Source organism: Nelumbo lutea, chromosome 2 (genome assembly GCF_056320005.1).
Source record: "Nelumbo lutea isolate HS-2025 chromosome 2, American lotus-T2T, whole genome shotgun sequence".
Taxonomy (NCBI): Eukaryota; Viridiplantae; Streptophyta; class Magnoliopsida; order Proteales; family Nelumbonaceae; genus Nelumbo; species Nelumbo lutea.
This window is the reverse complement of record NC_142685.1, coordinates 25,589,769-25,603,631: the sequence shown is the minus strand read 5'-3', so window position 1 is coordinate 25,603,631 and position 13,863 is coordinate 25,589,769. Positions and strand designations below refer to the sequence as shown.

Below are 13,863 nucleotides of genomic sequence, written 5' to 3'. Positions count from 1 at the left end.
ATAACCCAAAAAACCGCCCATAATCATCTCCTAGTTGTGAGGAAATATCGTTGACATGAGAAATTATTGAAAATTCATTGACCAGCAAATACGCCCACGAGGAATTCAAATTCCACGCAAATTCAGTTTTGGTAACGCGGCAAGTTGACTGCTTTATTTTATTTTGTTTTGTGTTGTCCAACGTTGCCTCAAAAATACATATTTGGATATTTCGATTACATTATATTATTTTCATGGAATATTAAATTCCAAAAATCGCCCTTAGGTCTACAACTAACTGAACTTGGAAAGAGAGTAGTATATGGTGCAGCTAATCTGATTATCTGATACAGCCTTGCTAGTGTTGAGTCTCAGGGTTTTTCTATGGTACCGGAAAGGTATGGTACCTACAAAACTTCAACCAATCAGAAACCCTGAATTTAAAATTTTAAATGACTACAGGCTTTTAGGTATCGTACCTTTTCGGTACCATAGTAAACAACCCAAGTACCCCAACTGAGAGATGAATTCAATTGGTCTGATGGTCTTGATCAATAGATGATTGTGGTTGGTGGGACCATTTTATGATTCTAATTGACTAATAACACCATGAATTCCTTTTGCTTGGAGCTATTTTCCATGGAATTCCAATTCCTTCCTGGCTATAGTTGGACAAACGAAAATTATGAATGGATCTATTTTAGGAATGGCTAATTACTGGGACCCTCGTATGGTGCAGAGGTTTTCATGTGACAACACTGGAAATATTGACTACTTCCTTTCCTCCTAGAATTTTTTTTGTTCTGCTGTAATATTTGAATAATATTTTCATCTCTTTTACAGTTCTTTCATACTTCTTTGTCATTTGCATCAAAACGAGTTTGTTTTGATAAAGCTGAAGTGTCATTGCAAAAGGAAGCTGAAAAAATTTGTGTAAATGTTTCGGCTTGAAAATTTTTTCATTCTTTTTACAAGGAAGTTAACCCAGAACTGAGGGTACTGGGTACGTGAGAGAGTTACGATAATGTAGGTTCGTAGGAACAGAAGCAACGTGAATTCATATAAATAAGGGACAAAGGCTACGAAGCAGGTGGTGATACAAGGAGAGAGGAAGATGCAATAGCAAGAGAGAAGAAAGACAAAGCAGCAACAGGAGAGAGAGAGAGAGAGAGAGAGAGAGAGAGAGAGAGAGAGGCTTGGGGAGTTGCCACAATGACGTTTGCAGACAGTTTTAGCACCTATTCGTGTGAGCAGGATATAGAACAGATATCTCTAGATGGAAGCCAATACAGCCTTACAACCGGGGTTCTACCCGCGCTTGGAGCGAAGAATAATCGCAGAGCTAAGCTTCGTTGGTTCATTATTTCGCCTTATGATCGTCGTTACAGGTTATTGGTCTCTTCTTGTTTTTTATAATCTCTCCTTTCCGTTCTTGGGTTTTACTCTCTCTCTCTCTCTAATTTAAGTTGTGTATTTATCTTATTTTTCTCTTTGTTTATTTAATGGGTCGGTGATAAAAAATGTTTGAGTAGTGGGTTTTGGTGTAATAGTTTTTTTTTTCTGAGAGAGATATTGGTTTGTTAGCTTGTTTTGAATGGTATTCAGAGGATACGTCGTAGTTTCTTTTTGTTCTTTTTAGTTTCGTTCCAATTTCTTGAATATTCCTGGTTTCTGTGCTTTTTTTCTCCTCTTTGTTTTTTCTACATTTCCTGCTGTTATTATTTTTTCTCTTTGTTTATTTAGTGATGGGAAATAAGAAAAAAAATAATTTGCTTGGTGGGTTTTGGTGCTGTACTTAGAGAAAACATAGTAGTTCCCTTCTTTACATGGGTTTCATTCGAATTTCTTGAACACTAGAGGTTTTCATTTTACTATTGAATGATGGGGAATAAAAAATGATGTGGTTGTCTGGTTCTAGTTTATAGTTTTCTTTTTCTTTTCTTATTTATTTATTTATTAAGAGAGAGAAAGTGGTTTGTTTTTAATGATATTGTAGTTAGAGAATAAATATTGCAGTTTATTTTTAATTTCATCTTGTTTTGTTTTGTTGTCTTTTCCATATCTTTGCTATTGATTTGGATCGTGTTTCAGAAAGCGGTTCAACTTGGAAGCTTTTAATCCTCCTATTTGTGTGAAACTTGAAGCATAGAGGTTTGATTGGTTTGTGTTTTCTGATTTTATGGTTTATTCTGATTATGTGTACGAGTCATTCTGTCTTTTTTAGGTGATTGAACAATAAAGTATCAGAGACCAACTATTATCCCCTGTTTTGTTTTTTAAGATGTTTCACCTTGGTTATTACCAGTGGAAGAAGTTTGTCTTAACTGGATTGTTTGACTTCCTCTTGGTTAATTTTGGAAGAGAAACAATTTGCAGGTTCCTCTTGCATTATTTGGCATGCATAGATTTCTAGTGTCATAGGCTTCAAAAAAAAATCTAGTATTATGTTTGAACCTTGAACTGGTGCAAGAGAATTTGTAAAAAAGAAGATTATTTTCAGGACTGCATGTTAAGAAAACTACTGACAAGAAAAGGAGCATCTTGGACTGTTTCTCTGTCTTTATTTCCCTTCCTTTCTTGATAGGAGTTTGTAAAAAGTTTTGTTGATCTATGTTCTTGGGTTCTGTTTTTATTGGCCTGGTGTGTCAAAATTGTCATTTTTTGAGGAGGAGTTCAAGATTTTCTATGCTAATAATTAATCAGATCCACATTGTTTAACCGGTTAAGAAATTGATTATTGCAGAATTTGGGAAACTTTTCTAGTTATTCTGGTTATCTACACTGCTTGGGCATCTCCATTTGAATTTGGGTTCATTGAGAAACCAACAGGAGTTCTTGCCATCATTGATAACAGCGTTAATGCAATCTTTGCCGTAGATATCATCTTGACCTTTTTTGTTGCCTACCTTGACAAAAATACTTATCTCCTCATTGACAACCCAAAGCTGATTGCTTGGAAGTACACTCGTACATGGCTAGCCTTTGATGTCATATCCACAATCCCATCTGAACTTGAATGGAAGGTATTGCCCACTTCTCTCCAGTTTAATGGCTTCTTCAACATGCTTCGTCTATGGCGTCTTCGAAGAGTGAGTTTACTCTTTTCCAGGTATAGAAGTTTTCAAGATCTCTAGTTTAGAGCTGTTACGTTTGATATCACTAGGTTCCTGGAAGAATTATATGGATATTTGGATCCTAAATGTTTAAAATGTTCTTATTTATCAGATTGGAAAAGGATAGGAAATTCAATTACTTTTGGGTTAGATGCATGAAGCTTATCTGTGTGAGTATCTTAGATAAACATTTCATTATTATTATAAGAAAGGGGACTATTTGGTCCACATGCCTTACTAGTTTCTGGATGTTTGTATAGGTGACTCTCTTTGCAGTTCATTGTGCTGGATGTTTCTTTTACCTTATTGCTGCAAGGTACCGTGACCCGAGCAAGACATGGATTGGATCAGTTATGGGTAACTTTCATGACACAAGTGTGACAGTTCGGTATGTGACCTCAGTGTACTGGTCTATCACTACACTATCAACTGTTGGTTATGGGGACCTGCATGCTGTGAATACAAGGGAAATGATTTTTGATGCCTGCTACATGCTTTTCAACATTGGATTGACATCATACATTATTGGAAATATGACCAATTTGGTTGTCCATGGGACTAGTCGAACTAGACAATTTGTGAGTGCTTTTCACTCTCTTCTTTTGTCTGCTGTACAGATCTTTTTATCTTGTTTGCAATTTACTGATTATTAGTATGCAATGGAATGAGGTAGCATGCTATTTCTTGTAATATGTACCTACTGCATTCATTATCTACTAACTTCTTGTTGTTTGATGTTCAGGAATATTTACTTTCTTGACTCTGTTAAATATTCAGTTTTGTTTTTGGTTTTGTTGTTTGTTTATGAATTTTCGTCTTATAATTTTGTTGTGTCTTTTCTGGAAATACAGAGGGATGCAATTCAAGCGGCAACATGTTTTGCACAGCGGCACCAACTCCCAGTTCGCCTGCAAGATCAAATGCTTGCACACTTATGTTTGAAGTACAGAACTGATTCAGAGGGTCTGCAACAGCAAGAGACACTTGAATCTATGCCTAAAGCCATTCGATCAAGTATATCACATTTTCTCTTCTACTCCCTTATTGATAAGGTTTATTTGTTCCGTGGGGTATCAAATGACTTGCTTTTCCAGCTGGTAATCTTCTAACAACACCCAAAAATTTAAAGATTTGCTATTTAGATCATTCTCCTTACTCAGGCTTCTTGTATTCTGTGAATATTGAAGGTCTCAGAAATGAAAGCTGAATATTTCCCCCCAAAAGAAGACGTGATCTTGCAGAATGAAGCACCCACAGACTTCTATGTGCTGGTTACTGGTGCTGTGGTGAACACCTCACTTCTTCCTTTCGGTTTTCAAAATTTTTATTGTATTCTTTCCCTAATGTTGAATTAATAAGTCCAGTAACCAGAGATGCCCTTGTCTCAAATTCATATACTTATCACTCAAATACTCAATAGTCAGGAACATCCCCCCAGCCCCCCAATGCCCTATACACAGACATGTCATTGTTTGCAAAAGCAGTGGCTCCTGATAGCAAAGTTAACCTTGCAGGATCTTGTGGTACTGAAGAATGGAGTAGAACAGGTAAGTATATTCGCTAAAACATTGCTAAAATTTTTATTAGAGATGAACCTTTGGGGTGAAGTAAATCTTGATTTTCCAAAAAAGAGAGCATTCTCTAAGACAAACCAATCAATGATTGCAGGTTGTTGGAGAAGCAAAGTCTGGAGATATCTGTGGTGAGATTGGGGTACTTTGTTACAGGCCTCAACTGTTCACTGTCCGAACCAAACGATTGAGTCAGCTGTTGAGGATGAACCGTACTACATTTTTGAATATTGTTCAGGCCAATGTTGGAGATGGGACTATAATAATAAATAATCTCCTACAGGTTTGTAGAACTGTTAGTCCAGATGACATTCATTGGAATAAACTAGGCATCATTTATTTCCTTTTGGGTGTTTCTCTTGTGTTGTCTGCTCTGAGGGAACGAAAACCAACTATTTTCTTTTCCTGGGAACAGAAAAACGGTGGAGGGTGGAGATATTCTTTGGAATGTTATTGGACGCTATCTCAGTTACTAACCCATCTAGGAATAGGAATTTATTTTAGTTATTTCAAAGTTATTTTTTTTTATAAGTTTTAGTTATTTCAAACTTACTAAGAATTTTATAAGTTTTAGTCATTTATTTCAAACTTACTAACCCTTTTATAATATCATCAGCCTCTCCTTAGCTAATTGGTATTCCTTAATTGAATGATTTGCTAATTATCAAGTTTGGTAGGAATAAGGAGTCTATAGTGTTTCTACAGTACAAAATTAAAGCAGGATTATGGTATCCACTCTTATAAATGTAATCAGTTTTGTCATGTTACACAATGTTGACTTTTCTTTATTGTGGGGCAGCATTTGAAAGAGCTGAAGGACCCATTGATGCAAGGGGTTTTAACAGAAACAGAGAATATGCTAGCTCGGGGTAGAATGGACCTTCCACTTACCCTCTGCTTTGCAGCATTTAGGGGAGATGATCTATTGTTGAATCAATTACTAAGAAGGGGTTTGGATCCAAATGAATTGGACAACAGTGGGCGCAGTGCTCTGGTGTGCAAATTTCCTTTGCTTCTACATTTTTTCAGAAACTTTAATTTCTTCTAAATAATATCTCTTATTTGGTATTCTGTTATAATATGTCTTTAACTTTTAACCAGCACATAGCAGCATCAAAAGGAAATAAGAATTGTGTGCTTCTTCTACTAGACCATGGGGCAGACCCTAACAGTAGAGGTATCTTCTAATCCTTAGCCAAATCCATTTAAATGTCATTGTTATTATCCCTGCCCGTCCATTACTTGCTTTGTCTTTCTGTTCTAGTGTCTGTTTTTCTTGCAAACCGTAGGTTAACTTGATCAAACTTTAGGGTTATAAGAAAAATTCAAATCAAATCAAAATTTGGGATTTATTACTGTACTTTAAATGACCAATTCATGTAGCAGGAGCAAGTGCCTAGGAGAGTTAAATTTGATAGATAGATGTAACTTTTTGGAGTTAAATCTGTGTCATATGTATGCATAAGCATATCTATTCACATGTACACATCTATGAAATATCTGTGTATAAGTTATATGTGTGTGAGAAGTGGAAGGATGACAGACTTGGCATAGATAGAGAAGTGAGGGAGGGGAAGCTGGGAAAGAGAAATTAAAAAAGAGGTGTATTATGGGTGATTTTTTGAAGATAAAGTGGCCCCATCTAGTCAAAGAGGAAATGAATATTCATTTTATGTAAACTCATGAGTGGATGAGTATTGTGGAATTGGGTGTTGGAAAAATGTATTTACAAATTACTGCAAATAGAGGTAGTGGACAAGTTCCAAATTAACTGGGAGTGAGAACTCTTACTCTTTTGTCCTATATATTAGACATTTGGCTCATGCCTTCGACCCATCAAAACATTGGCAAGTTGTAAACTCTATAACTGCTTTCCATGTATTTTAGGAGCTCAGTTCTAAGCCAATTTTGCTCCATAATGGTAGAAGCAATGGTTTGAACAACGTGCCCCTGTGGCACAGTTTTGGTCACTACGGCTGTACCTTATTCCATATCCTTCTCCTCCATGTATGTACAGCCTTGCAAATATGTCACTTTTTGTGTCATTATGTGAGTAGTGGTGGTGTTGAGGTGTTAGAAAGTAGATCCAGTAATGTCCCCCTTTACCTCTTTCTTCTAATAAAAATGGTATTCATTACTATGAATTGCAGCAAACGTACATGAAATCTGTTATAGAAAAATGTAATTCTAGAGTAGCTACACAAAAGAAATCATTTTCAGCTATAGAAAAAAGTTAAAAGTGTCATTAATGATACCAGTCCCATGGCTCCTGAAGATAGCTTGGTTGAGTTTGCTGGATTTTTATGAATTAAGAATAAAATAAATAAATAAATAAATGAAAAAAAAAGTGATGTATTAACATGCTTCCTTAAGCAGGTGGCATCTTCTATAAAATTATATCTGAGTTCCTTGTAGATAGTGTAATGGAATGCTTCTTGTATCAAATTCCTAATACTTTAACATTTCCACTTATAACTATGTTTCTCTATTTCTTCAAATTGCTTTTTGGCCTCCTTGTTTTATGCTTTTTCACTTCCAGAAACAGATATGCTTAAATATAGTTACGGTTTTTCTATTCTTTCCCATTTTAAGGGATCCAGTACATGCCTTTGGATTTATTTTTCCAACTTCAAACATTAGACTATGAACTGCAGTGTTTATTGGGAGCTTCAATGGAGGACCTCGTAATCTCTATCCACAACACAACTCCACAGCCTCATTTTTTATCCACACCCAAGTCCTTTTTGTTATTTTCATATGGACTTTTCGCTAGTAAGGGCATGTTCGTTTCCTCTTAACTCTTATTTCTTAAGAGGAATCTTTTAACTTTAAGAGAAAAATGATTGTTTGTTTCCTCTTATCTCTTATCTCTTAAAGTGCAATCATACAACTTTTTGTTTTCCAATGATACCCCCAAAAAAGACAAATAAAGATTCTCATATATGGGGTCAAAATGGATATTTGATAATTTTCAGAATTCAGAATTCAGAACAACATTCCCTGCATTCAGAGTTCAGAGGAAAGAAAAGTTCACCAATACCAATATACCTCTTAATGTAATTATTGCACTTTCAGATGTCAGACTTCAGAGCAAACGAATAGGCCCTAAGTCAAGCCAAATCATTTTGCCTTTTCGCTAGTAATGGCCTGAAAAAATACTATGTCAGGCATATGTCAAATGGCCTTTAAAACAGAGACTCCTTTGTGTTTGTCTACCTTAAACTTGGCAAACAATTTTTTGATAATGTACATTTAGTATCATTTTATAACAATTGATTGATGATATATCTTCTTTTCTTGCCCTCTGCATCACAGTCCCTTTCTTGTGCTCTTGAAACTGTTTCTGTTGGTCAACTATGAAGCCAACTATATGGAACTTAATATTACCCATTTTCTTTCTCATAAGTCATAACTTGCTCCCTATGCATGTGTTTAGTATCAATGTCATTTCTCCCAAGGCATTTCCTCCAAGTCAATGCCATGTAGGTGTTTTCTCCTCTCTTTTACTCACTCTTATTTGGTTGAGTGTTTTTCAAGCGTTTCCTAACAGTTTCAAGTAACACTCATACCTTGGGTTCTGTGCAAGCAATTTCCTGAGGAAATGTCAAAATGATGTTTATTGTAATGAAGAAAACGTTTTCTCCTTTTTTGCCTATGTAATTGGCACCAAATAACCAAGGTGTAAAGTACCAATATGATACTCCTGATATAGGGCGTATCGTATCCATATCATGGCCATGGGTATGGGATATGCCATAATTGGGTACATATCCATGAGTTGTGCATATCAGCACGATATGCCTCTGTATCGGGTTGTATCACACCGTATCAGTGGATATGATCTGATACGCATCGACACAAAAGTGTATTGGTGCTTATTTTGATGAAATTGTGTATTGATTGCTTTTGGGTTGTTTTTGAACTTTAATAAAAATTGAAAACTATAATTATAAAAACTGAAATAAATAATTTAAGATTTAATTTTCTCCAACAATTTAATAAAAACTGAAAATTATAAAAAAAAAATTATCTACTATGTTTGTTTGCAATTATATATAAAAATAAAAAAAAAATGTATGTTAAAAATGAAAACATATTTATTTTTTGAAAAAATAAATTTATTATTTATATAAAAATACTAAATAAATAAATTTTCCTAAAGTTTTAGTAAAAAATGAAATAGAGTGAAAATTATTGTATGATGTGTACATGCTATAGAGTCAAGTCCCTGTATTGTTGATTGTAATGTTTCTATTCATATAACCTATTAAAGTGTGCATTTCTCATGCATTTATACCTTATTCACAGATAATTCAGCTTTAGATTTAGTGTTCTTATTGTATTTATGTGATTTGTATGCATTTTCCTAGCATATCCAAGCGTTTCATATCGTTCGTTTGTATCCATGTGTTTCCAAAGTGTATCTGTATCTGAGCTTTCCCCAATACCTGATACTTTAATCCTTGCAAATAACATTAAAAATGCTCACAAAATCCAGAGTATTTTATCAAATTTGAAGGTGTTGTTGCCCAAGAAAACTGCATTAATACCAAACAAGGCCTATGTCCCTGTATATTATTCTACATCACAGTAAACCATAGGCAATGATTACCCTTGAATCTGTAATTATATGGTGTCAACGACTGCTCTTGGTACTTGCTAATGCATCTGTGCTCAGTACAGTTTTAAGAGGCCAAATTTATGTCCTCCAAGTGACAGTAATACCCTTTGTAATTTCAGCATTTTTGTCTTGTGGTTTTGTATTCTTTTGGTAGTCTTGGATTTGAGAGATTATAATTTGCATATTCACAGCTTGACTTATGTATTAATGATAGTTGGTTTGTTAGAGGGCTTCAATAATTTATTTCTATTTATATAGATTCTGAAGGAAATGTGCCCTTATGGGAGGCAATATTGGGGAGGCATGAATCTGTTATCAAACTTCTCGTAGACAATGGTGCCAACCTCATGTCAGGTGATGTGGGTCAATTTGCATGCACTGCTGTTGAGCAAAATAACTTGGACTTGCTCACAGATATTGTGTACCATGGAGGGGATGTCACAATTCCCAGGAGCAATGGAACCACTGCACTTCATGTTGCAGTTTGCGAGGGGAACATTGAAGTAGTTAAGTTCCTCTTGGACCATGGAGCCGAGATCGACAAGCCTGATGTTCAAGGTTGGAGCCCAAGGGATCTAGCAGATCAGCAGGGACATGAAGAAATAAAAGATCTTTTTGAATCCAGGAAAGAAAATAAGCACCAGACCACCATTGCTGTTTCTGAGCAGCAGGGTGTGCACTACCTTGGGAGGTTTACAAGTGAGCCAGTACTCAACACTACACATCCAGGAGGAATGGCCATTCCTACAGAGGGGCTCTGGAGGGATAGCAGTCAAAGACGTAGGACTGACAACTTCAACAACTCACTATTTGGAATCATTTCAGCTGCCCAGACAGGTCAGAATGATCTAGTTCCATCTGTTAGCCGTGCTAGTGCCACCAAGAGTTACACTAGTTACCCTGCCAGAGTGACAATTAGTTGCCCAGAGAGGGGCTTAGTTACTGGGAAGCTTGTTCTCCTCCCACAGTCTCTTGAAGAATTACTTGCAATATGTGCTAAAAAATTTGGGTTCTCTCCAACCAAAGTCTTAAGTAAAGATGGGGCTGAAATTGATGATATACGGCTGATGAGAGATGGTGACCATCTTGTAATTGCTAGTGATCATGGAATGGAACAGATTGGGGATTGAGATCAGGAATTTTCTACTGATGGCTTGAGCTGATTTTTCTTTTTCCTCATCTTTTTCTCTTGGATTAATGTGGTTTTTGAATTAATCCAACCGGAGCCCATGCTCATCAAACATGCAGATTTAAGAGCTTGGGCGGGACCAAAAGATGATGGTGTGTCTAAGGGGGTTTGGTGGGAATGAAAGAGGGAGGATATAACAATACCAATGATAATATGTTGCAATTACGGGAAAAAACAAAAAAAAAAATGTTGAATCAACTGCTGCCTGAGGAGTGAGGTAAAAAGAAGGGAGGTATTATGGGTTTTTTCCAAGGTGAAAGTGTAAATGCAGATTTTTTTTCCCATCTTCCCATCTTGAGAATGTAGAGCAGCTTGTAAGTTGTAACCTTCATAAAAAACAAGGCAACCATTGAAAGAAATTTCCTTCCCATGGATACTCTATTCTTCTCATGGCAAATATTTTCTATGTTGACTATTAGTCATAACAATTATAATAAGAAGTGCTGCTACTGCTGCTATATAACCTACAAATTTTTTTTTTTGAAATGAATAAAATGGTTGCAATTATAATGGTCATTACTTAATGATGCTCCTGGCTATTCTTCTTGCACAATCTCGGACTTCAATCTGCATTTTCACTCTTGTCAGCCCAGGATTTTACCATTTCAGACTTAAACACACAATGGCCCTTAAATAGCACTATTGTAGCATGTATTTATTTGGTATGAGGTCAACAGTTTCAAGGCAAATATGCAATCCAAGTGGACATATGGCTTCAGAGGTTGCAACATCTGCTCGACCATCTCAGTTCTTCACAGGAAGAGTTACCATTAAGTTGCCAGCTTCAGAGTTGACATTGCAAGAAAGCACCATTTGTACACTACATTAGATCCTTATTTCCTTATCAGTTGCTAGAATTTGATTGATGGGTAGTCATGGAAATCGGGCTAGGTTTTCTCATAAAGTTCAAGGCCCTCTCTGTTTTATAAGAAACTAGCAGAGCCCTATGCTATGCCTATGTAGGAGCTTTGTAAAATAAAATTAAGGGTAATTTACTAAAACACCTCCTATAGTTTCATAGATTTACTAAAAACAATCCTATAGTTTGAGTTTTACTAAAATAGCCCTATAGTTTGCAATCAATTTACTTAATTGACCTTCTATTTGAAAGTGGAAAATGACAGTTTTGACCCCCAACATCCATTCAAATAAATGTAATCAAAAGAAAATAAAAATACCATTTTTGCCCCTAATAAGACATGTGCAACTATTCTATTTTGCTTTATTTGGTCAATATTGTTTTCTATATATGAAAAAGTGTTAGGGGTACTTTTGAAATAAACAAACATGGGCTCATGCCCTTTGAACTTTTTCCACTCAGTTTTGGTGATCATTTTAATATGTTCAGATGGCAAAACAAAAAGTTCTTAATGAAAGATTGATTAAGAAAATAGGTTGCAAATTATAGGGGGTGATTTAATAAAATGAAAATTATAAGATAGGCTTAAGTAAATGCATAAAACTATAAGGATGTTCTAGTAAATGACCCTAAAATTAAAGTACAAAGACTTATTTGACATTCCCAAATGAGTGAAATCCATCCTAACTGTAACTCAAAGCAATGGTTTTTGGGTTATGGTTCAAACAGAATCCATGTTGCGCCTCTAGTAGTAGTCAAATTCCTATTATTTTTTTCATCATTTTTAACTTACACTAATTTTACATAATTATTATTTTATTAATTTCCATTCATCTTAATGGAGCTTTAAATTAACAAAAATTCATTTTTAAGACTACTGTATTATTATGATTAATTTTTACTAATTTTCCTATTTTCTATGATACTGGTTGCTGGTTATAAGTTTTTTTGGTCTCATGTCTCCCATATCATAGTCAACTTGTAAAAGAGGAAAATAAGGTAGGCGAACGTATTATGGCCAGTGGCAAACCATTAGACTTGGCAAAAAGTTGACACAGCCCGTGAACCTGACCCAACCCAACCCGAAAAAAGAGGGTTAGGTTCCTATATTTAGCTACATGAATGTGTGAATGACCCAATCCTGAAGAAAAAAAAAAACTGGTTTGGGTCATGGGGTCATGGGTCAATCCATGACCCAATTGTCAGGTCTAATTGGGACTATTTATGTATTGTTACAGTTTCCACTGTATCTTTACTATTTAGTCTTTACCAAACCCTAAAACGGTTCCCTATCTAGTCAGGTTTTAAAAACCTTGATTTAAATCAATTAAAAATCTCTAAATATTATTATTTCATGTATCAAAAACAATGAAAATCAATATATATGATAGCACCGATAAGTTGCCAGATTTTGAACCTTTCGCATATAGGTAGGTTTGATGAAATCAACATTAACAAACAGCCTAAAAAACTGTATCAACTTTGATAGTTCAATTGTTGAATTGGGGCGGAATCTAGACTTTCCAAACCATCTTTTTTTGAATAGATTTTATTTTTTATAATAATGATATTAGGAACCTATGCCAGTAAGAGGAGATAATGGAGTCAAGGCTGAAAGCCAAAAGATAACAAAAGAAAATAAAAGAAAATTTTGGAGAAATTTATTAAGGTTGCTTGGGGTTCAATTATGATGCCAGAAAGATATGATATCCTAAAAAATTGTGACCAATCAATCAGTATCATAAAACATGGTAACGGATCAGGGGGGCTTTATCAAAAAGACTCAGACCTCCAGACTCGGGGGGTTCCCTTGAAGTGAATACTGATGGAGGTTTTTATCGTTTAAGGGAGATGGGTTGGTTGTTACTTAATAGGAGCATCTTCCTCTATACTGTTTGGCTGCCAGGATAGAACAATGTGAGGCATCATCAGTCATCACCATTAGAGGCATTCGGTTCGGAAGCTTGGAGGATGCAAAATTAGCAAAAACCAGAAAGACCCATTCTATTGTCATGGACTCTTGGAAAGTGACTCCAAGGAATTGACTTTGACGTTAAAAATGAAGGAATCGAGTTTCTAAAGGAAATTATCAATTGTGGCGAGTCGTATCATATCCCTGTAAGCATTTTCATTTACCTGGACAACCTTGAACCGGAAACGTTTGGGATTGATACACTGCAAGATGCAATGAATAAAAGAGTAACCTGCAATATTTGTCTGGGTAAGATAGGTTCCAGCCTTACAGCCATACAGGTTACTCGGGTAAAGGGAAAGGCGATAGAGAGGGAGCGTTATTTTAAGCAGGTAAGTTGGTTATCCACCCTCAACGAGGGTATCAGTTACCTGGCTAACTATACTCTTTGGAATCATGGCTTACCGTGAGATTCAATGTAACCCATTAATACCCGATGGGGTATCAATACCCGATTGACCAATTTAGTGATTTACCCCATTAATTACCGACAAACGAACGAGACTATTGTAGTAGCTTCCTTTATCTCACCATTGAAACTCAATCTATAGTTTTTTTT

General features: G+C 35.6%; 1 protein-coding gene across 3 annotated transcripts; it reads left to right on the top strand.

Annotated features, from left to right (window-relative positions):
• The first annotated feature begins 789 nt into the window (after positions 1-789).
• On the top strand, positions 790-10,841 carry LOC148869320 (potassium channel AKT1-like). 3 transcript variants are annotated; one of them, XM_088967258.1, is made up of 11 exons: positions 790-1,367; positions 2,723-3,088; positions 3,205-3,262; positions 3,353-3,670; positions 3,944-4,189; positions 4,280-4,378; positions 4,607-4,639; positions 4,761-4,946; positions 5,463-5,657; positions 5,765-5,840; positions 9,543-10,841. In XM_088967258.1, the coding sequence occupies exons 1-11, from the start codon at positions 1,192-1,194 to the stop codon at positions 10,412-10,414; spliced, it is 2,625 nt and encodes an 874-aa protein (XP_088823384.1). In that variant the 5' UTR covers positions 790-1,191; the 3' UTR covers positions 10,415-10,841. The 3 variants fall into 3 exon arrangements, with proteins under 3 accessions (XP_088823384.1, XP_088823385.1, XP_088823386.1); XM_088967259.1 differs by lacking the exon at positions 4,607-4,639; XM_088967260.1 differs by lacking the exon at positions 790-1,367 and having other exon boundaries at positions 2,957-3,068.
• Positions 10,842-13,863: the final 3,022 nt, after the last annotated feature.

What these genes read in the sequence shown, in the direction of transcription:
- LOC148869320 (XM_088967258.1), top strand. Translation starts at nt 1,192, where the DNA reads ATGACGTTTGCAGACAGTTTTAGCACCTATTCGTGTGAGCAGGATATA. An exon ending in ACAGTGGGCGCAGTGCTCTG is followed by an intron (nt 5,658 to 5,764) that starts GTGTGCAAATTT and finishes ACTTTTAACCAG; the next exon opens with CACATAGCAGCATCAAAAGG. An exon ending in GGCAGACCCTAACAGTAGAG is followed by an intron (nt 5,841 to 9,542) that starts GTATCTTCTAAT and finishes CTATTTATATAG; the next exon opens with ATTCTGAAGGAAATGTGCCC.